Source organism: Garra rufa, chromosome 9, assembly GCF_049309525.1.
Source record: "Garra rufa chromosome 9, GarRuf1.0, whole genome shotgun sequence".
NCBI lineage: Eukaryota > Metazoa > Chordata > Actinopteri > Cypriniformes > Cyprinidae > Garra > Garra rufa.
Genome location: NC_133369.1, coordinates 51,360,734 through 51,385,780, shown reverse-complemented (window position 1 = coordinate 51,385,780; position 25,047 = coordinate 51,360,734). Strand labels below are relative to the sequence as shown.

At 38.8% G+C, this 25,047-nt stretch overlaps 1 protein-coding gene across 1 annotated transcript; it reads left to right on the top strand.

Moving 5' to 3' along the window:
- Window positions 1-8,724: 8,724 nt before the first annotated feature.
- LOC141342416 (NACHT, LRR and PYD domains-containing protein 1b allele 2-like) lies at window positions 8,725-22,415 on the top strand. The gene is made up of 11 exons (XM_073846861.1): window positions 8,725-8,895; window positions 16,971-17,162; window positions 18,014-18,116; window positions 18,566-18,624; window positions 18,931-19,007; window positions 19,096-19,313; window positions 19,554-19,810; window positions 20,091-20,207; window positions 20,315-20,465; window positions 21,995-22,039; window positions 22,153-22,415. The coding sequence occupies exons 1-11, from the start codon at window positions 8,725-8,727 to the stop codon at window positions 22,413-22,415; spliced, it is 1,653 nt and encodes a 550-aa protein (XP_073702962.1).
- Window positions 22,416-25,047: the final 2,632 nt, after the last annotated feature.

The window sequence follows — 25,047 nt, the reverse complement described above, 5'->3', positions numbered from 1 at the left end:
CATCGTTCTACAGTATTTTGAAAGTGATTGCAGTACCAGTTTTGGCCACAATCCTACATACGGTTCCTTTAATTTATTTTACTTCCACCAAACTTGTTTCGAAACGCCACACGCTGCTGACGCCTGCTGGTCAAAACGTTGTAAATGCAACGAAAACTCAGTCAAAACATGTACAAAATACCTTTTACTAATCAGTTGCAAATTCTTTATTGAAAATGTAGCCTACTCTGTTGAATGCAATTAACTAATCATCTAATGCGATTAAATATGGTGTCTGTATGTGTTATTTTTTTATTAAACTGTACAAAAAGTTGTATTCGGTTTATACAAATGTGTCATTTACACGCCAACAAATGTGTACAACTGTTAAAAAAAGAAGAACTGAAATTTGAAACGTTTTAAAACGTAACGAAGCCTTCATGTGTCTTTGGCAGATTGATACCTGCTCCGAATCACAGAATCTAAACAATTATTCACAAATGTTTCGAAGCTTTATGTAACAAGACTATAAGTCCTGCCTCGTAGGGGAATTTAAAGCTACCTTGGAAGACTTAAGGAGGAAAGGATCTCGGTCCCCCACCCCAGTGCTTTGAGTCTCAGTGTATATGTTGTGTATACGTGTTGCCTTACTCTGTTGCACGGTATGCTAAAGGGACCAGAGTGCGTGGCTTCAGGTAAGTTTGTGGATACTTCTATTAATACGGTGGCAGCCTGAAGTTTAAATATGTGAGACAATACAGTAAGAACAATTCACATTTCCACCCCCTGGCACCTAACAAAGCAAGTGAGACGCCCCTACCCCAAGGTAGAACAATAAGTAGTAATACTATGATTTACTTAAACATTGGATCAAATTTATTCCTTCTTTTTAGGTTGTTGGTTTTTTTAGTGTTTCAGTGGATTAAAGAAGATCAAAAACAAGACATTACATAAAAATTAAAAAAATAAATGAAACAATCTGAAATCTTACTATCCTCTTTACCCGTGGTGCACCACCAACTGTGTAACTATCAGACCTGTATAACTCTGATATAACAACCAATTCACAAATAATTCACTCAAAATAAACTCAGAAATGAATCATCTCAGGACACATGAACAATGAAAAGATTTTCACAAAAAAGAATGATTCAGTTTCTACACCAAATTCACAGCTCAGTTCCGTCTATATCAGTGTTGAGTTCATGTGTATGTATGCAAAGAACGTTTGTACCAGTCTGTAGCAACAATGACTTTGATGACTTGCGATGACTTGAGATGAGATGACTTGAGATGACGAAAGGAACAGCTACGGCCGGACAGTAAGGAGATGTCGTGAGGATGGCAGGGTAATATAAATTAAAAAAAATAAAAACTCTCACAAAAAACTTTCAGTGCAACCCGGGCAAAAATCAGGGACTTTCTGGAACAAAATGGTGCAGCACATCCACAGCTCAGTCTGACTCAGTCTCCGAAGAGACATGCCTCTCAAAAAACAAAACTGGTCGTGATGACAGACAGTCTCGACAAAAACAAAAAAAACAATGAGAAAATGGGAGGGTTCAAAAAAAAGAATTTTGCTTGCAGTTCACCTTCTCGCGCACTGACAAGTGCACTTAAACGACACGCAGGAAGAAATCACTGTTTCTTACTCTAAAGCACAGTTGATCAATGGCTCTGAGACTCAGCAAAACTTTCAAAAATACATACAGTTCGAATGACGCAAAACAACGACGTGCAGAATAAAACTTGCGGCTCCAGCAATTCGCTCACATGCTCTCGGTCAGCCTTTCACACCGTTCTCTGTTCGATGACGCGATCCGCCGAACTTCCACAACGGGTCTCACACGATGGCATCACACTACTCACAGAAGCTCAGACTAACTGTGTATCAAAAACTTTACTGCATGTTTTCTGCTGAAAATCTGTCTCTCCATCACACTGCAAACATGGCGCAACTCTCTCGCAAAAACTGCACACACCTCCTCTCTTCCCTGAACATACTGAAAACGGGGCAACCCGTCAAAATAAAAGTCCCTAAAGAAAAATGCCTCTGTTACATTTCCCCCCTGCAAAACCCTGCCATACCATCGACATCTCCAGTCTGGCCCTGGAACATAAACAATACACAAATTTAAAGTGCAACAAAATACATTCTTTCAAACCTTTTGAATTTGAACAGGTTCATGCATATTTACAACCACCATCTCTTTTTCTTTTATGACTTCATTTCATAAGATAATCAACTCTGTACCTTACAGGTAATTTTCCACGGTTTTGTCTTTCAGAGCGTCTGAGCTCTGGAACACTTTCACATTCAACATCTGAAATGTCGGCATCATCTGAAATGTCTTGTATTTCTAATTCCCCTGCTGGATTTACATCTTGTGTTATCTCCCTTAGTTCTTGCACAACATTCTGTCCTTGTTCTACATCACTTGTTTCCACTTGTGTTACCTCTTTATCTCTATTCTGCCTAGGTGGGGTGCCTGAAAAATACACAATGTCTGGGAAGTCTGTTTCAGCATCTGACTGGTTTACAGGTCTGTATCTGGTTTTGTGTGATGCAGTAGATGGCGATAAGGGAAATGTGCAGTGACGAAGCTGATCTCTGTGGACTACTCTGAGTGAACCCCCCCTTTCAGGTTTGACAGTGAATACAGGTATGTCTGAATGATTCTGCTTAACTACAATGTATGGTGTGTGCTCCCACTTGTCCTGAATTTTGTTTCTGCCTCTGTGTTTGTGATTGCGCAACAACACACGGTCACCAGGCCTGACAAGAGCTCCATAAGACTTGCGGTCATAAACTCTCTTTCGTCTTTTAGAGGCTTCCTGTGCGACAGTGTTTGCAACTTCTACGGCAGTCTTCAGTCGGCTGTGGTGACCCTTCACCCAATCGTCCAAGTTCTCTGCATCACTCTCCTCCAAATCCTTTCCACCCAGGACATCTAATGGAAGGCGCGCATCCCGTCCAAACATTAAGTAAAAAGGAGAATAACCTGTGGATGTGTGGACGTGGTTGTTGTATGCTATCACAAGCTCTGGTAAGTGAGTTTTCCAGTCCTTTTTCTTCTCAGGTGTCAGTGTCCTCAGCATATCGTGCATTGTACGATTAAACCTCTCACATTGTGAGTTCCCTTGAGGATGGTAGGGACTGGTACGGCTCTTCCCGATACCATACACTTTACAGAGTTCCTTGATCACTTGTGATTCAAAGCATCTTCCTTGATCTGAGTGCAGACGAGCTGGACATCCGTAGTAGACAAACCAATGTTTAATGAGAGCTTTTGCAGTGGTACTCGCTGTTTGATTCTTGGTTGGGACAGCAACGGTAAAACGGGTGAACATGTCAGTCAGAACAAGTACATTTTCATACCCCCCTGAGGACATTTCCAGCTGGGTGTAGTCCATGGCCAGAACTTCCAACGGAGCTGTGACATTACTGCATGTCATTGGGGCTCGGATCCTTGGAAAGACATCCTTTGCAAGAGTACATCTTTTACACTGATCTATCCACTCTTGGACGTCCTTTGACATGCTGGGCCAATAGTAGTTTCGCCTCATCAAGGTCAAGGTACTCTTCCATCCAAAATGACCTCCATGCTCATGTTGACTGTCATAAACTGAACGACGTAAGGAGACAGGGACAACCAGTTGCTTTACTTTCTCTCCATCTCTTGGGTCAAGGATACACCTGAACATCACTCCCTGATGCAGCTGAAGACGTTCAAACTCTCTGCAAAGCTTTTTCAACTCTGGTAGTCTACTTCGCTGTCCTGCTTGGCTCGGTCTTTCGTTCTTGGATACAGCATGATATATGGGGCCAATCAAAGGATCACTTCTCTGCAATGCTTTAATTTCATCCCAGTTGTAACCGTGCACCACTTTCTTGATGGATGCTTGTACAGCCACTTTAACATCAGTTTCTCTCTGCTTGTATTCTCGACCTGGCCACATGCATGCATGCACTTCTTCTGAGTCCAGTCGGATAAAGTCCTTTTCTGTGTCCTCTTGCTCAGGATGTTCTCTGGAGGGGAGCCTTGACAGGGCATCTGCGTTGGTGTTCAGCCGCCCGGGCTTATACAGAACTTCAAAATTAAGCTCCGCTAACTGGGCCACCCAGCGCTGCTCAACTGCTCCAAGATTAGCGGTTTCCAGGTAACGCAGCGGATTATGGTCTGTGATCACAGTGAACTTGGAAAACATGAGATACTCTTTGAATTTTTCTGTTGCGGCCCATTTAAGTGCTAGCAGTTCTAATTTGAATGCGCTGTAGTGATTGTCATTTCTCTCTGACCCTCTCAGGCCCCTGCTTGCAAACGCGATGACCCGCTCTACTCCTCCTTGCTTTTGACTCAACACAGCTCCGAGGCCCAGGTGACTCCCATCAGTGGTAAGGATAAACGGAAGGCCAAAGTCAGGGTAAGCGAGAACAGGTGGTGACATCAGGCAGAATTTTAACTGGTCAAATGCGGATTGGCATTCGCTACTCCACACAAATGATTCTGAGGCTTTCTTTCTGTCTTTGCTGCCCATCAGTACATGCAAAGGCCTTGCTATTTGGGCGAACTTTGGTACAAACCGCCGGTAATAACTCATGAATCCAATCAATTGTCTCACTTCTCTCACACTTTTTGGGACAGGCCACGAATCCAAAGCACTAACCTTTTCACTGTCAACTCTGATTCCGTCTGAAGATATTACATGGCCCAAAAATTTCACCTCAGTTTTGAAGAGAAAGCATTTACTTGGCTTCAACTTAAGGCCATGGCGTTTCAGTCGCTCAAATACAAGCTCTAGTCTTTCACAGTGGCTCTTGAAGTCCCTGGAAAATACGATAATATCATCCAAATATATCAAGAGAACATCAAAGGTCAGATCCCCAAGCACCACCCCCATTAGGCGCTGAAAAGTTGCTGGCGCGTTGCACAGCCCGAATGGCATCCGCGTCCACTCGAAGAGCCCAAATGGTGTGGTGACAGCAGTCTTTTTACGATCACACTCACTCACAGTTACCTGGAAATAGCCAGCTGTTAAATCCAGGGTAGAGAACAACTGGGCATTGCCCAGTGCATCCAGGGACTCTTCAACTCTAGGAAGTGGGTATGCGTCTTTACAGGTGACTTGATTTAACTTCCTGTAATCACAACAGAAACGCACGCTGCCGTCTTTCTTCACAACTATCACGGCTGGGGATGCCCAAGGGCTTGTACTCTCCTTCAGGATGCCCTGTGACACAAGGTCTTGTACATGCTTCTTGAATTCTTGAAAAACATGTGGCGGTACCCGACGGTGCCTCTGTTTTATTGGTGGAGCATCACCAGTGTGAATGTCATGCGTTACTGCCTGTGTGTACCCATAGTCACTGTCATTTTTGGAAAAAATGTCACTGTACTTTGCCAACAGCTGGCTGAGTTCTTCTCTCTGTATGGGAGTGAGCTTTTCATAATTCACCTGGACTGGAAGTAGCGGATTGTCAGAGGTCTCAACTGCTTGAATCTGTGCTACTCGTCTAACATGAAGCTCCCCTTCCTCTTCTTCAAACTCTAATGTATCCTCAGTTAGCACCTGCTGTGGTTTCGACAATACTGCCACTCTGCACCTCGGCTTAAGCCTGATGGCTCGCTCACTTGAATTCATTACACGTACAGGAACTTTACCATCCTCAGTTTTTGTTAACACATTGGCCACTAGAAGCCCCTTGGGTAGACTTGCACCAGCAGTGGGCTCAATTAACACCTGGCACTTAACCTTGGGTGGAACTCTGCAACGACCTTCGAACACCTTTTCACTTAGTGGGGGAATGGTAATAGCCTGCCTTCCACCAACCTTGACGAAGCCAATCTTTCCATCAGGAGCCAGGGATTCAGTGTTCTGGACACTTGCTAAAACCCTTCTTATCTTTGCTTCTGCAGGTTGTCCATACTTGTTGTCTGTTTTTATGCCCTCTCCTGTGGCGAACAATGACTTAAACTCACTGATAATATTCATTCCAATGATTCCTGACAGCCCTCTCATCTCTTCTGCTTCTGGGCTGGTGTCTGTTAGAACGAAGATGCACTTTCCTGGGAGAATCTTACCCATGCACTCCACCTCAGCTTGTAAGCATCCTAGAACCGGAATGTCGAGCCCATTAGCTGCGGTAAGCCTCACCCAGTGAGCAGATGAGAGATTCAGCTTTTGTTCCCCGAAGTACTTCCTAAAGTGTGACTCTGTAATAGTGGACACTTCTGAGCCCGTATCCAGCAAACAGTTTGTCTTGACGCCAGCTATGCTTACTTCGATAGTCAGACAATCTCCAAATGCACCTCTTTTCAATGTCTCAGTCACTCCATCAGTTGATTCAGCTGTATGGCTTCTTATCATAGACGGGCCGGATTGTGATGTACTTGCAGGTACATTCGTTATGTTATTCTCAGCTGTCCCTGTAGGATGACGCAAGGGGTCAGACACTTTAGTGGCTTCAGAATGTAAACAGCGCCTGCTAGTGTGCCCAGGTTCACCGCAGGAATAACAGATATATCGGCCGTCGCTATCCTTCAGGGGCTGTCTCCTTGGACGGCTCTGTTGAAGTCGCATGCCACTGTTACCATGTACTGCCTGGTAAAGTTCTTCTTGACGGGCAGCAATCTTTTGTATAGCTTCATGCAGTTTTTCTAGGGTTAACGTAGATGGGGCGTGTTCTGCATCTGCATTAACTGCTCTGACACGGGTACTGGTTTTTTGACTGTTTGCTGCTTGGGTCTCCTCTTCTTCAGACCAGGTGATCGCTGCTTGCATCAACTGAACAAAATTCAAACTCGCATCCTCCTTGACTCGCCTTTTCATTTCACGTCTCAGAAAATCATCTCGAAGGCCCAGGACAAGTTGTTCTTTTAACACACTTTCGGCATCTGGAACTCTGTTTGGCTCCCTGCGCTGAACTCGGTTGAGTCTCTCCTGTAAGTCGTACGCATATGAGCGTATCGTCTCTCCCTGCATTTGCTTACGTTCATAGAAATCTTTTAGTCTGGTTCCGATCGGCACTTTGTCTCCATATGTGTCTTGAAGGATTTTAAAAATATCATCGGCAGACTTTTCGCCCTGACCCAACATAAACCTCACCGTTGCCTTGGCTTCTTCTTTGAGATGCTGCTTCACAAACTCTGCACGGTCTTCTGTAGGTATTCTCATTACTTGAAAGGCAGATTTCATGGATGCAATCCATTCTTCGATGCATAACTCTCCTGCACTAATTGAATGTCCACTGAATTCTGGAAGTTTTCTATCTCTGGGGATGTAAATGGCAGCTGGGGTTGATTGGGCGGCAGCTTGGTGCTCAATAACAGTCCTCGCAAGTGACAGGGCCTCTCTTTGTTCGGTTCTGGCTTGCTCAAGGGCTCCCGCCTGTTCTGCAAATCGCTGTTGCATTTCTGCCATCTGCTTCCTTAGTTCTTCGAGCTCTGCCATTCTTCAGCTTGTAGGCCTGGGACTAGTGACAAAAAAAAAAAGAATATATATATAACTGCACTATCTGACTCTATCCTGTTCGTGACGCCAAATGTAACAAGACTATAAGTCCTGCCTCGTAGGGGAATTTAAAGCTACCTTGGAAGACTTAAGGAGGAAAGGATCTCGGTCCCCCACCCCAGTGCTTTGAGTCTCAGTGTATATGTTGTGTATACGTGTTGCCTTACTCTGTTGCACGGTATGCTAAAGGGACCAGAGTGCGTGGCTTCAGGTAAGTTTGTGGATACTTCTATTAATACGGTGGCAGCCTGAAGTTTAAATATGTGAGACAATACAGTAAGAACAATTCACATTTCCACCCCCTGGCACCTAACAAAGCAAGTGAGACGCCCCTACCCCAAGGTAGAACAATAAGTAGTAATACTATGATTTACTTAAACATTGGATCAAATTTATTCCTTCTTTTTAGGTTGTTGGTTTTTTTAGTGTTTCAGTGGATTAAAGAAGATCAAAAACAAGACATTACATAAAAATTAAAAAAATAAATGAAACAATCTGAAATCTTACTATCCTCTTTACCCGTGGTGCACCACCAACTGTGTAACTATCAGACCTGTATAACTCTGATATAACAACCAATTCACAAATAATTCACTCAAAATAAACTCAGAAATGAATCATCTCAGGACACATGAACAATGAAAAGATTTTCACAAAAAAGAATGATTCAGTTTCTACACCAAATTCACAGCTCAGTTCCGTCTATATCAGTGTTGAGTTCATGTGTATGTATGCAAAGAACGTTTGTACCAGTCTGTAGCAACAATGACTTTGATGACTTGCGATGACTTGAGATGAGATGACTTGAGATGACGAAAGGAACAGCTACGGCCGGACAGTAAGGAGATGTCGTGAGGATGGCAGGGTAATATAAATTAAAAAAAATAAAAACTCTCACAAAAAACTTTCAGTGCAACCCGGGCAAAAATCAGGGACTTTCTGGAACAAAATGGTGCAGCACATCCACAGCTCAGTCTGACTCAGTCTCCGAAGAGACATGCCTCTCAAAAAACAAAACTGGTCGTGATGACAGACAGTCTCGACAAAAACAAAAAAAACAATGAGAAAATGGGAGGGTTCAAAAAAAAGAATTTTGCTTGCAGTTCACCTTCTCGCGCACTGACAAGTGCACTTAAACGACACGCAGGAAGAAATCACTGTTTCTTACTCTAAAGCACAGTTGATCAATGGCTCTGAGACTCAGCAAAACTTTCAAAAATACATACAGTTCGAATGACGCAAAACAACGACGTGCAGAATAAAACTTGCGGCTCCAGCAATTCGCTCACATGCTCTCGGTCAGCCTTTCACACCGTTCTCTGTTCGATGACGCGATCCGCCGAACTTCCACAACGGGTCTCACACGATGGCATCACACTACTCACAGAAGCTCAGACTAACTGTGTATCAAAAACTTTACTGCATGTTTTCTGCTGGAAATCTGTCTCTCCATCACACTGCAAACATGGCGCAACTCTCTCGCAAAAACTGCACACACCTCCTCTCTTCCCTGAACATACTGAAAACGGGGCAACCCGTCAAAATAAAAGTCCCTAAAGAAAAATGCCTCTGTTACATTTATGAAGCGTGTTTTTGAAAGCGAATCACTATATCATGTTACCCTCTACGTCCGTTAACAACAATATTTTCGCAAATTGACAAAACTTTGTTTTAATGTTTTAAACTGATTTTCATATGAACTTTCTAATAGTTCAGTAGCCTAGTTAAAACGCCCTAGAATATTGAGGGTCTGGATGCTGACAGTGAGTGGACGATATGCGATGTTTAGTACTGAGCGCATTGTTTCTGTTGTGCTTGTCACTTTAGAATATTCGGCAAACGAAATTATATTTTACTCGAGTTGTGACCCTGTAATGTTTTAGATGCAAATCACCAGTTGGAGAACCCAGAACACCATGTGGCTTTGTTCAGGCTGCATGTAACCCTGGGACCTTATATATCTTACCACTAAGAGTTCTCCTAAATAGTGAATAGTTTTCTCTTACAAACTTTTCACAATGTCGCTGAGAGCAACTTTTACTAAGGAATGGGGAGAAATCTTTAAGAGAAAAAGCAGGGTTGACTTTGTTGCAGTGGTAGATAAAGTACCTGAAAGCCATACTTAAGTAAATTACAGAAATCTTACCAGAAAATGACTTTGGTATACTGTTTAGAATACTTGAGTAAAAGTCTTAAATAATAACATCAAGCCAAGATGTAGAACCTCCTGCTCACATAGGGCTCACAGGTATAAAATTAAATCAATTTCTTTTAGCTTATTCTATCACAAACAACCCTGTGTGAAAATTAATTAATTTTTTGTTTAATTTAGAATGTTTGTAAATAAACAGTCACATTGTACAGTGAAGATTATGCTGCAAAACCACAACAGAAGAAAATGAGACTCTTGTTGGATGCTCTTGATTTTTGGATTTTGGAGGAGCTTTTTTTTTTTTTTTTTTTAGTAGGTGAAGCCTGGACCCAGCAGATCTCAGTAATGCTGAGAAAACCCTAGAAATGAACTTTTGTTCAGTTTGAGACATAAACACAAAGTAAAAAGTTATGTGAAAATGCACACTTAATAGACTTAGGGCAGTCATTCAAAGGATTCTCAACAAAATATTAAAATTAAGATTTTATTTATGATTATATTTATTATAGGACTGTGTATAAAAATGATTGAAATCCTAAGCAGTTAATGTTATATTTTTGTACAACACATTAAATTAATGCTTAAAGTCTGCACTTCATTTTCATTTTGTTTCATTTTCAGTTCTTTTCTGGTGGCATACTGAGCCGAAATTTTGAAAATTATGTCAGTGTCCAAATATATATGAGAAGACCATGCTGGTGTAGTGCCAGTGAGATGTTTGTGGCTGCAGGTGTTAATACACTGCAAGCCACATTGAGAAATGTTATGTACAAATTTATATGTCGGCTGACAAACTCAGAGAATTACATAATTATGGCCTTGACCAGCATCAAGTTTAGCACTACACGGTATAAGTCCAAGTTATGGAAGCATTGGTATAGTTGTCTCCTCTGAAGTTTTTTTAAAAAAAAATTTTGTTTAGTGTCTTTTATATATTTATTGTATTGTGTGTACTGTCTTGTTCCTCATCTGGACCTGTGAGTCTGTAATAAAGTGTATTATTATTATATATGGACCTGACTGCATTTAGTTTATTTATAAGAACTTTTTATTTTTTTAGTCAATTTTTTGACTTTTGTTTTTGTGTGTGTGTTTAGGTGTTGAATAATTAGAATAAGATTCACAAACAGATTGATTCCTATGTAAGGTAAACAACCACTGGCATCATCTGCACATTCGCATTAACATATTTTTTGTCAATTTAAAGCAGGTTTTTTTAAATTATTATTATTTAAATGTTGTTATTCCTGTCTGGTCAGGAAACAAACTTTGCCTGTTGTAATTACCGAATTGGTTTTTAGCATGATGGCAGATGTATTCTAAAACAAAGTCATACTGCATCAGCATCTTGCTGGCATAAGTAGGAGTATCTTTCAGTGGACAGTCGCAGGCGTCTCAGACCCCTATAGGCTACTTCCTGTTTCAGAGGATGACTGGCAAAATTAGCGCAGTTCTTTGGAATTCCGATTGTACTGCAGAATGAACATTGGAACACTATTGACATAATAGATTTACTGCATTTTAAAACACAGGATGAAGTCGATCCTTTATTAAAGGTGCCATAGAATGCATTGAAACAATATTTTAAATCGTTCTCTGATATCTACATAGAAGGTATATGGCATAGGAAAGGGCAAAAAATCTCCAGAAATGGTTTTACAGGTCCATTTACAACCCTAGAATTTGTCCCTAAAATGAAACGCTCTGTTATTGCCTTATTTGGGAGCTTCATGAATATTAATGAGCTCTGCTCTGATTGGCTGTTTCACAGAGCTGCTCATCTCTATAGCTGGCACATGGATAAAAATATATATATATAATTAGGAGCTCTAGCCGCTTTTAATATGCGGTTTGTTGAATCTGCCGTTTTGAATCGCCACATTTTAGTCTCATTACTGTGATCCATGTGCTCTGTGTAAAGTTATAATGCAGAGGGAGTGCTTACTTACCACACAAGTTGAGCTGCTCGTCAGTGATTCTCCAGATCTGTAAATCATTCGCCATCATCAGCGCAGTTATTTCTCCATCATTCACCATCATCAGCGCAGTCATCTCTCTGTTTATGTGGTAAGTGAAATCCTATGTATTGCAATGTAACAGGCTAGCACTTGCATTAAGCTAACCGTGTCCCTTCAGTGGCTTGCCTTGTTTTACTGTGATGATTCACACTTTGGCAAAATCAATAAGTCTTTCCACAAAAGTGATTTTTGTTGCAGCAAAGTATCTTTCAAAGATCACTTTGTTTGGTAAAAACCTGTGCATCTTCACTCCTAGACATGATTTTGGTTCCTCTTCATGATTACATAGAGGCCCCATTGCATATACTGAGATTGCGTATTTAAAGACTTATTTTACAGCAAATTTTTAGATTTTTTTGTTGTGTGTGTTTGTTGAGTATTGGAATAAAATTCAGATGTATTATTTTTTATTGTAAGGTTAGACAGAGCAGTTGCAACACTGAATAGTTTTGTCCTAATGCAAGTTTGAACTGACATCATCTGTGAGCACATTCACATTAACATCCTCTCTGTGGTAAATTCAGTCCACGTTCAAGAAAAAAATTAAACTTGTAATTTTTCAAATTGATTGGAAGTTAATAGTTTATAATAGTTAAAAAGTTTTTAGCATGGGGCCAGATATAAAGTCATTCCTTGTCTTTAACCACTAATATTGGAAAATAGGAATTAAAAACTAATATTGTTATTGTTTAAAATAATGTTTTTTGTTTTTACTTTAATATATTTAAAATATTTATTTATTTTAATGTAGCCAGTCGTGAACTATAGTGGGTTGGTCTAAGTGTAACGAAGGCCAGCCAGTAGGTGCTGTGCAGGTAAACCTCGCTCCCCGATCTCAAGAGACGTACTAGCGACTGACGCTAGAGGTTGCAGCCTTTAGCCTCCTTGTTAGTGCGTCCGCCTCCCGTGCCGGAGAAAAAAAAAAAAACGAACTAACACTAGCTTCTCTGTTCTGTTCTCATGTTGTATTCTATCTATCTATTCTTAGGCCTCTAACAGTTTGCTTTTTCTTTTTTATTCTATCTATTTTCTTTTTTATTTATTATATAATAAAAAACTTTGATACATGTACTGCATTAGGCTAAATGAGACTTGTCATAGCACTTGCATGTTATTGCTCTTATGTTGTTTTTGATTGCTTCCATTGTCCTTTTTGTAAGTCACTTTGGATAAAAGCGTCTACTAAACAAATGGTGCACATTCCTTTAAGAAATAGCCTGAAAGATTGTATTTTCTTTAACTTCTGAGGTTAAATCTATGGTTTGACCCATTACAGAGGCGCAATGAGTAAACTGACATGACACTGACATAAATGCACAAGAAACAAAGTTCCACACATATTTTAGACTGCCTCTGCTTGTTTCAGATGCAAGAGTAAATATCCTATTGTTTACTGTATTTGTTTGGCCAGTGTCCTTGTGGGTTTTGGTTATTTTGCTGTTTTAGGCTGTAAGGACCTTTGAAATAACTGAAACCGTGTGGCGAAGTGATATACACATGTAATACAGTTAAGTGCTGCCTAGAACTACATTCACCGTGGGTTTCCCTGAAAATAATGCCCACATAGAGACAGAGCGCATTTGGGCCAGGCCCACAAATAGTTGTACTTGGTAGATGTTGATGTTCTGTCTCGTCAGCCAATCAGATTCAAGCATTCAACGGCCCCGTCCTAATCCGTAGGTGGCGGTAATGCACCTAAAAGTTGAATGCCGTGGGCCAATAAGAAGTCGAAGAAGAAGTCATGGCGTGTGGTGAATTTATGTCCGCTCCGGTGTGTCTCATTGAAAACGATGAAAATGGGAAGCTGCATATCAACAAAGCGCTCGGGCGCTTGCGCTCCGGAAGCGTCTGCCGTTTCTAAGCAACCATCAGCTGCGCTCTAGCTCCAAGCCTATGCGTCTCCATGCATTGTTTCTTCTATTAGCGTCAAAATAATGGGGGCTTGACAAATCATAAAGTTCAGGAAATCCCTGGACCACAATAATGAGCTGCTCCTCCATGTTTCTGCTGTGGTTTCAATGTAACGAAAAAAGTGAGGAAGCTGATTGGTCGGTTCATGTCACATGACCTGCGGTGCGCTTGCGACATTCTGAAAAGTTGAGATGTTTTTAGGTGCGTTCGACTTCATGCAGCGCTGTGCAGACCGATCGGCGGCTGACTTGAAGTAGTGCATGCCGGTTAGAAATTTTGTCCGACTTGAACGGTAAAGTCTAGAAGGGATACAGCTATGGCTACTGGGCATGCGCACATCAGTCTAACGTTATTTTTGTCACACTGTACAACAATAATACTTTTTTTGTATTATAGTAAGGGCTAAGTTTAGGGTTGGGGTAGGTGTAGACGTTAATAAAACACAATCTAATAGGTAGAACAATTAATTTCATTGTTAGTTTCCGGTCTGAGCTGTATACCCTCTAGCCACAACCGACTTGAACCGGCGCCGACGCCACGTGACGTTCACGTGTGGCATCAAAGTAACGCGAGAGCGTTTCGAGAACAGCCGGCTTGCTCAGCCAGCGCAGCATTTCAGAAAGGACTGCGCCAGGCTGTGATGACGTCACAGCTTCTCATGATTGGCCACATTCACCACATGACGATGATCACGCGTGTTTCGTGCATAACAAATCAATTTGCATGCCATTTCGTAAATAGTTTACGATCTTTTGACTGCAGTACATTTTACTCCCTTAAATTCTTTATATTGGATTTGTGCATAAGTTTATTATTGTACTTTTTTCATACAGACCACTTATAGTATTCAGCTGCATATTTAAGTAATATTTTTTATGGAATAACTAAAATGTCACAGACATTTAACGTAATGTGGTCAACACTGATTGATGCTGAAATCTGTAGTTGCTGCTTCACTTGCATGTGCTGCATTTCTTCCAACAAAAAGGTATTTCTATAGCTTCCAATTCATCTGCAATAAAGACAAACTCCATGTGATCTGCCATGTTTGAGGGAGCAACGAGATCTCCAACGTGTCCGACTTGACGGCTCCGTTTTCAGCTCCTCCCCGACTGCTTTCGGCTAATCTCGCTGATCGGTCTGCGCAGCGCAGCATGAGCTCGAACACACCTTTTATCTCGATGCGGTGCGGACGCGCCCGGAAAAAACGAGCGCGTCGCACCGCGTGCGCGTCGCGACCGCGTCGCTTCGCAAGCCGCGCGTCTCCATTTGAAATAACGAACTAGCGCGCAAAAGACGCTTCATGTGAACGGCCCCTATTGCATATTGCACTATTGACTAAATGTGCTTATGATATAGACTTCGTATCTACTGACGATGAAAAAGTAGGAATGAAGAGTATTTGTGCAAACTACAAAATAATGAAATCCCAATGTTCTTAATAACGTTTACTCTTGCTGTTTGCATGTAAGCAGTAACATTTGGCGGAATTGAGTTAACATTTTTATACATTTAATTTTAAACTAAAGTTACAGGTTCAAGTCAAGTATAGAGACAGAGCGTTATAATCTGAAGGCCACGCCCACCGGGAAAACAAACCAACACTCTCAATTGACTTTGTATTGTGGGAATCTGCCTACTTGTCATTTCTGACTTTATAACAAAAAACAGAACAATGTCTAAAAGCTGCTATGTGACGAGGTGTACAGTAAACAAGCTAAAAAAAAAAGTTTTTATAAGCTGTGGACCTAAAAAAAACGAGTGTTTAAGAGCACAAAAGTAGAGCGCAACGTGTCTTATTACTATGACCCTGCTGAAAAAACCAGCATATGCTGGTTAGGTATGTTTTGGTGCTGGGATGCTGGTTTTAGCTGGTTTATGCTGGTCCTTTGCTGGTTTATGCTGGTCCCTTGCTGGTTTATGCTGGTCCTTAGCTGGTTAATGCTGGTCCTTTGCTGGTTTATGCTGGTCTTGTTGCTGGTCAAGGACCAGCATAAACCAGCAAAGGACCAGCATTAACCAGCAACATGACCAGCATAAACCAGCAAAAACCAGCAAGGGACCAGCATAAACCAGCAAAGGACCAGCATATACCAGCTAAAACCAGCATCCCAGCACCAAAACATACCTAACCAGCATATGCTGGTTTTTTCAGCAGGGGAGAGCTGCGCCCGCTGGAGGGAAATTTAACATTTATTATTTAACCTTGTCAAAGGATTATTTCACCACCCTGAAAAGAGGAGATATATTGAGAAACTAAATTGTATTGGTCTATGTCTGTGCACCCTTTTCCTTACCTTCCTTTTGTTGGAGAAATAATCCAACAGAATAGCCCAACGTGAAATACCCTGACATCTACAACTATTTGTGTCCTTAAACTCTCGTTTTTTGGGTGGACAGCTTATAAAAATGTAGTTCTGTGTTTTTAGCTTGTTTACTGTACACCTTGTCACATAGCAGATTTTAGACATTGTTCTGTTTTTTGTTATAAGTCAGAAATGACAAGGAGTCTGTTTCCTGCAATACAAAGTCAATGGAGAGCGTTGGATTGCCCCACCATCACCCGGATGTGGGCATGGCCTAAATGAGCTCTGTCTCTATAATATTGAATACTGAATTTAACATAATTTTTACCCTTCCAAATAAATAAACACACACAAAATCTGTGGTAATCATCGGAAGTCATGGCATCAAAAAAACTGAAAATTGAAACGACACATTTAATTAAAGGTTGTATCAGCGATTTCTAGCCTAAAACATAAAGTGTCAATTTCAGCTTACCTTTCTTCACGATCCGCTCGCTGCCTGCCCCATAAATTGTCTGTGAAAAAACCGCGTCTCTCTGGTCAGCCTAGGGTCCGAGATATGCCAAAAAAACAATCGGCACTACCAACCTTTCCACACAAAAACAAACAGTGTTCCAACCAATCAGCGTCAGGGGTTTGGTGTTGTGGACTTTCGCTCCGCCTCCCTCACATCCCTGCACCAGTAGGAAAGTCCACAACACCAAACCCCTGACGCTGATTGGTTGGAACACTGTTTGGTTATCTGTGGTGTGTTGATAGTGCCGATTGTTTTTTTGGCATATCTCGGACCCTAGGCTGACCAGAGAGACGCGGTTTTTTCACAGACAATTTATGGGGCAGGCAGCGAGCGGATCGTGAAGAAAGGTAAGCTGAAATCGACACTTTATTTTTTAGGCTAGAAATCGCTGATACAACCTTTAAAAGTTTTTAAATACATAGACCTTTAAAACTTCGAAAACTTGTGCTACACTTGTATTTATTATAGTGAATGTGCATTTAATGATTTAATCCATGTTCAATCCAATATTCTCTCTTTAACAAACAAAAGCATAAACAGTTTTGCTGTCTCTCTCACTATGTCTCTTGATTTAGGGGAAGATTCATAATGAATATCAAGATATATATCAGCAGAATCGTGAAGCGTCTCGCATGCGGTGTGAGGAGGTTCTGCGTGATGTGTTTGATAAGATGGAAAAGAGCATTTCTGATGGATCATACCTGAAGAAACGTGGAGGATACCAAAAGTACAGAGACACGCTCGCACAGCTGACCAGTGACTACAGAGCAAGAACACACTCACAAATAATGGCAAGTTCAAACATGCATGCTTTGCTTGTGTTTAGTTGTTCTGGATGGTCACAACAGCATGTAACAGCACTGATCAACATCTCAGATCATCATGAAATTAGGTATTTTTGGGGATGGGCAGTATTTCAAATTTCAAATACATGTATTTGAAATACAAAATACTATTTTGTATTTAAATACCTTTGGAAAAGGTCAAATGTATTTTGTATTAAATACATTTATTTTTAGTATTTTTGTATTAAGTATTTTTGTATACTTCTTGATTATAGGAAATCAGCAGTCTAATAAAAAGGTTGATTGGCAAAAATTATTTTATGTATTTTGAAAATATAAAAATACTAAGATTAAATGTATTTAAATACAAAATCGTATTTTATATATCAAATACATGTATTTGAAATACTGCCCATCCAAGGATATTTTGAAGAATGTAGTTACTTTTTATCCAGAGCAACAGTTTGTAGTGATCAGAGCTTTCAAGGCTGAAAAAGGGCAAAAGAAATGAATGACTAATGAACTCATTTGATATATTACAAATTATCTAATAAAATTAAATATAGGGCAACTTTAATGGCTGTTCTCCTTTTGGAGCTTGACAGTCGTGGTTACTACAAACTGTAGTTGTATGGAAAATGGCAGCATCAAAATTACTTACTGAAAAAATGAATACCATGTTGGTTTTTTTTGTCACAATGTAAGGGTAAGTAACTTATAATAACTTAACTGCTTAGGTGACCCCTTCCTCTAAGTATGTTTTATTGATGTCACAACAAAACTCCTATTTTTATGAAACTGATTGAATGATTAGAAATGTGTTTTGTCCACAGAGTGAGGATGTGTTGAGTAAATATTTGAGAGCAAAGGAAGAGATTGGAAATATAATTCTACAAGCTGATCAATATCTGAATGCCGCAGAACGGGAGAAGGAGGGTAAAATTCAAATCAGCTGTATACTTATATATCAGTCAAAGCTCTCAATTACTTAAATCACAGAATAGAACAGTAACAAATATGAATGTTTCAAAGCAGTAGTAGCTGACACTTTCATTACAATAAATACCTATATCGTGTAGTTGTGTAATGCAGAAAACACAGATTTGTTTAGCAGTTAGGTCAGAATACCTAACTTTGTCTTTATACAGTGCAGAGATTAAAAAATTAGATTTTGGAGCAGCGACGAAGAGATCTAGAGGTACGGAACCGGTCTGAGACTGAGCATGTGAATCGAAGACTGTTCTTAAGATTAAATTCAGATGCAATTTTTTTTCATACTAATGTTTTGTAACATGAGTAAATGGTGTATATAGTGGAAAAAAGACTTTGCAAGATTTTTTTTCTTTTAAATAACCCCAGTTCCCTTGTACTCTTTGTACACTTAGATCAAGGTTCTGATTCTGTGTCTTACTTATCATTGAAAGCTCAATCATCAGCACGCCCAGTGAGTAAAAGCTGTCATGAATTTTCTTTTCTTTCCATTATTACAACTACGATTTATTTTTTGCCTGTGATATTTCTGTGTGATGAATTACTGCAAATAAGGAGATGATTTTGAATCTGTAAAATATGCTACTATCATCCCACTATGACAGTATTTTGTATTCACATTGATTACTTTTGAGGTTTTAGTGTATGATAACTTTTTAAAACTTCAGAATGTTTACAGAAATGTAATATTTAAAGAGTTAATATTTTATACTCCAAACTATTATTTAAAACATTATCTTCCTCCTTTTCTCAACTTCAGTCTACAGAAGACACAAAAGTATTCACTCCAGAACTTGTTCATAGAGGTGATGAAGACAAACACAATAATACATACAGGTATTGAACACTTTATTATTCAGACATAGCATAGAATATAAGCAGACTGTTATTATTTAATAGCATAAATTAATATTCTGTCCTCCAGGTTTGTGTGTCCACATGCTGGTCAGTTTCAGTGCAGTCTGACTAGTCTTGTGTTTGTGATGGAGGGTAAAGGAGAGGTGCTGTATAGAGTTGTCTCATGGGATCCTTGTCTGTTAGACCTTTTGGGTCAGATGAAGCCTGCTGGACCCTTGTACAACATTGACTGTTCTGCAAAATCAGTCTCACGGCTGCTCTTTCCACACTGTGTAATATACTCCGGTAGGTTTATTTGTACATTCACTTATTGTATAGAATTTATGGAACAGTGACTGAACATTTACATTTAAAATTACTTGTAACTTCAGTTAGTGAGAGGATATGTATGTAAATAATTAGCAAGGATTGTGATTAGAGATCTTGATTACATGGAGAACTTCATGTATAATGTTAGTCAAAGTATAATTAGAAAAAACTACTTTTATTTGACCAAATAACAAAGTTCTTAAATGTATTTTTCAGAGGAAAAAAAGGACAGTTTGGCTGTAGCACATTTCACTGGTGGTAATGTAGAAATAATGCCGCCACTCAAAGTGACAGAAACTCATGTGATGGTTGACATCAGAGACCTCAGCAGTTTTGTGCTCGTCTGGATAAGAAATACATTTAGCTCACAGATTGATGGCCAGGTTTTGCTCTTCCTTCGAACAATAACACATGAGCATAAAGAGAAAATACTTAATGTCCACTTGCTTCCAGGGAATGTTCCAGTATCCGAGGTACTGCTATCAGAGCGTATTGCTCCTTAGTTTTATAAAATAAAACCTGTATCTATCAAAGGTCCTCTATTTGTTTATATACGTTATTACTGCTTTTGTATATTGACATTATTATTTTTGTTGTTGCTCTCTGTGTTATGTCACATGTTAATTTATATACGGTTGAAGTGGCGTGCATTTGGTGATTTGAATATGATGCAAGTCTGTGCTGAAATACTGTTTTTTTTGTGTGTGAATTTGTTTTTTTGTCCCTTCCCCTACACCCCCCAATTTCCTTAAGGTCCAGCTCAAGCACCACAACAAAACATACATTGAGACAACTTCGCAATGTTACTTGTTTCCAGACAGAGAATACAGTCTACATTGTCAGCAAGAGAAATGTGTAGTGCAACCAAAGGTAACATAATATTTATTGAATAACAGCTGACATAACATGTCCAATTACATTTTTACATCAGTTTTTTAAGCTAAAAATTATATGAATTCCATTCCATTTTTTTTTAGAGTCAGTTGTTTAAGCTTAATTTTGGTCCAAACTATCATCCCACATTTGAAGTGTTTCTGGATGTCAGCGTTGAGGAGGTCGGACTAAGCATTTTGGACAAACCTAAAAAAGGGAACGAAGTGTGGCACAGACAGCGAATCCTTCTTACAGGTACTCATTCTGTTGCTCAACGGTTGAGTAGGAGGCTACTTTAAAAGCATAGCACATTATTGCAATACTTTTCTCCCCAACCTGGCACAAATGGCCTTTCCGAAAAGTGAAATGTGTTGTGATTGGTTAGCAGTCCCACTGCATTGCAATTGGCGAACAAGACAGTGTTTCAGTCCTGCCAAGACCCTTCCCAAAGCAGCAAGTTCCTTGTAAAACTGCACAAGCTATATTAAAGTGATTCTTACGTTTTAAATATGAATTTTTTTTTTTTTTACAAAAACACATTGGATCGCTAAAGGAGGCTTTTGCTACTTTTTTTGGTCTTTTGTCTTCATTTGATGGGACAGTAGAGCGCAAACAGGAAAGCTTTGGGTGAAGAGAGGGGGGAGGGATCAGGAAGAGACAGGAATCGAACTTGGGTTTTATGTCGGCACACTAACTACAAGGCTATCTGTGCTGACAGTGCTAAATGACTTTAAATATATAAATAACCCCTAATTATAATTGTCACCGCCCATTTTTGAACATAGATGTTAAAGTGCACTATTCAAACTTAAATTGTTATAAATCATGAATGCTTTGGAATACAGACCTAAAGTTGGACTCTTTTCTAAGATTCAAAATATTAAAGTATCAAAAAGTTATAAGTTTAAATTTACTGATAAAAAATGCATGTACCAGTTTTTTTTGTTTTATAAAAAAATATTTTACAAAATATTTTTTAATCCAGTCCTTATGTCTAAATAAGTTATGTTGCAAATTTTAAGTTGATATAAAAAAGGTAACTTTATATTAGTTGGCTATTAAACACTTTTGCTTCTAATAAAGTGGGATATGGGTAAGGTTAGGGACAGGTTTGTGGTATGGGTAGGTTTAAGGGTGGGTTAGGGTATGGGTCAACAGTGGTAATTTTAAAAAATATACAAATAATTGCATATAGGTTTTTAAAAAAAATATAAGTACAATGTACAAACATGTATGTACACAATAAGTACATTGTACTGAATGATTATTTTAAATGTAAGTACATTGTAGTTAAGGCCATTGGTTTCCAAATGGTTTTCACAGGTTGAATTTCTGAGGTTTTAAGCTTTCGAATGATAATTTGATGATTACTAAAATATGTGACTACAAAAAGTAGAGCAAGTGGGATGGTGACAATTAAGGGGTTAAGTTAATGTGTTTATTTTGTGATCAGCAGTATTTATTAGGCACAAAGAAATGAGGACCTTAAATAGAGTGACTGCATTAAAAGGATAAACTAAAATACAACTAATATAACTAAAATAATTTCAATATAAAGAACTGCTTGAAACAGGTTTATTTGCATGAATTGTCCAAACATATAACATATAACGTTTATCTTTTTTTTTGTGCTGTGTGGTGTGTCCTAAAGCTTGAGGCAGGAAAGATAGTGGTTTATTCCTTGCAAGGAGTGAGACTTCAGAAGATTCTGATCATTTTAAAAATGTTTTTAGATTTCTCAGTAATGTCTTTTTTAATATTATTACTTTTTTTTTCATTAACAGCACCAAGTAAAGGTGTAGAACCATCTGCACAGACAAGGATCCCAGGTCTGACCTTAATACTGAATGTTTCAATTAGCCTACGTTCCTCCTTGTAATTGTCTCACACATACTGTACACTCTTCTGAAGACTAACGTAAAACATCTTTTGTTTCAATTAGAAACTGAATTTGTCAACACACATGGTGATAAACTCATTAAGAGGGCTTTATCAGGGATGGCGATTGCTGATAGTCTGAAGAGCAAAAACATGATTACTCGTGAAATGTGGAATAAGATTCATGCTGCAGAAACACCACAGGAGAAAATGAGACACTTGTTGGATACTCTGGAGTCTGGAGGAGATAATGCAAAAGTAGAATTCTGCAAAGTGCTGAAGGAGAACGAACCTTATCTAGTAAATGAACTGGGGCCTCATTTATAAAATATGCGTATATTGTAATCGTGTATTCAGAATTATACTACTACTATTATACCACTCAGAATTATAAAAACCATCTTTGATATGAAAAAGTGCTTACCGCCATGTCAGGTTACGAACAGACATACACATTTTTCTTGTTGCAGAGTACTACAGGTATTTGGAAAGCTACAGAAATCTTTCCACTCGCAATGCTCAAAAAAGATTTGGATGTTGACTGGTGCTCTTTTATATGTTAATAACATTAATTAGGCACCATTTACGAGGGGGAGATCTGAAACCATTCAGCTATTCACAATTTCAAGATCATTTGTAGATTTCACAACTGGAAGTCCAGTAATGCTGAGAGTGAGTTTGAGGCCTGAACCACAATTTAAAAAAAGAAAAGAAAAAGTGACGTGTAGCCAAGCAGGGCTCGACATTAAAGCTTGTCCGGGACAAGTGGATTTTGTGAATGGGCAAGTGAAGGAGAATTTTACTTGTCCGACTGGACAAGTAACCTGATTAAAACATCAATAACAAACAATAACTAGCGCAGCAACAAATCTTTGGTGAGAATGATTCTGATTGTATTACTTACAGTGTAAACGGTGACTGAAAACGGACAGTATCAAGTATCAAGCTCGTGCAGCCTATCTGAATTATGGAAATTTTCAAACTAATAGGCGCAACAGCATACACAAAGAAACAAACATACTGCGGTAGAAAAAAAAGATAAATATTGTATAACATATTATATAGGTTAGCACCATTACGATGGCAAACGTGACATTGATTTTATACAACAGTAGTTAAACTAGTAGTTAATATTAACTGACTTACATTTTAGACACATCACTGACCGTTTTTGTTAACGAAACAGTTATAAGGAAAGACACAGCAGAACAGTCACGAATCTGAGAAACACACAGCGGTGTTTCAATACTGAATGATTTAGCATTTTAATTTAATGAATGGGGTGAGTCAGTGAACAAACCGGGAACGAACGGTTGAATCCGTGACTCGCTCATTAAGACAGTGACTTACTGCCATCTATTGGTGGTTCGGTTTTATATTTAAAAGTATTGCATTTTTTCAACATTTTAGATGTACAACATTAATCGTATAACATTATTGATGTATTTGCAATTTTACTGTGTAAATGCATTTTTGGAACCTCTTATCTTCATTAAACAGTCTAAGTAAATACATTTTAAATAGCATTTTCGATGCGGGCTGGGTTTTTCCTATGCAGTGGAAAGATGGAGTTTGTTGATACTGATTTAATCTGAATGGTAACCATACAGAGTCTAGTTATTCTGATTGAATGTATTGATAAAATTTCAGAATTTAATGTAAATGATGACACATTTAGTAAGGTTAGAAAAATAAAGTTAAAAAGTGTCTGAGAAATCAATTTTTAAGGCAAATATTACAAATATTCTGATTAAAGTAAGACTTTATAGAGCAGTGATGAGACTATTGCTTCAGAATAGATTAATTCACGGCAAAAAAAGACTCTTTTTTTGCCTCGGACAAGTAAATTTTTTACTCGGACAAGTGAATGTCTGATTTACTTGTCCGAAGGACAAGCACATGTCAATGCTTAATGTCAAGCCCTGCCAAGTATGGTGACCATCCAAGTGCACACACCTGGAGCAGTGGGCAGCCATATTGCTACAGCACCTGGGGAGCAGTTGGGGGTTTGGTGCTTTGCTCAAAGGTCAGTCATGGTATTGAGGGTGGATGGTCATCCACTCAACCCACCGACAATCCCTGCAACACATGAAACTCAAATTTTCAATGGTGATTACTATACGTGTCTGGAGTGAGAGATCCAGATATTTCTGTTTTCCTAATTTAGATGTTACTGGCATGAACTCATGTTCTTCAGCATGATGACCTAAAAAATATCTTAAGCAAAAACATCCAACCAGCTGTACTGTCACACATGTGGAATATTTCTTTGTTATAACTTTTAATATGTTGCAATTGTCTGTTTTCAAAATGTTATAAACAAATTGTAATCCCCATATCTTTGATGAATAAGATGTTTTAAAGAACAGTATTTATTCAAAATAGATTTTTTTTCTAACAATATAAGTCTTTGCTATCACTTTTTTAAATAATCAATTTAAAACATTCTAGGTGAATAAAAATGTTACGTGATTTTGTTACAAATTTTAAATAAATGCTGTTCTTTTTATTTAAGAATCCTGAAAAAGTATCACAGGTTTCATCAAGGCAGCAAAAAACTCTTTTCAACACTGATAATAAATCAGCACATGATTTCTGATAGATCATATGACACTGAAGACTGGAGTAATGGTGCTGAAAATTCAGCTTTGCATCACGGGAATGAATTACGTTTTGAAATATATTCACATAGAAAACCGTCATTTTACACTGAAATAGTATTTCACAATATTTGTGTTGTTTTCTGGATTTTCAATAAAATAATTGCAGCATTGATGAGCATAAGACATTTAAAAAAAAAAAAAACATTACAAAAACCTTACTGATACCAAACTTTTGAATGGCAGTGTACGTATTTATTTATTTATTTTTACTTATTTTCTTTGTAGCCAGATATAGATATCTCATAAGAAACCAGTATTTTTGCAGCACAGCAAAAAGTTACAAATGTACTTCGTTT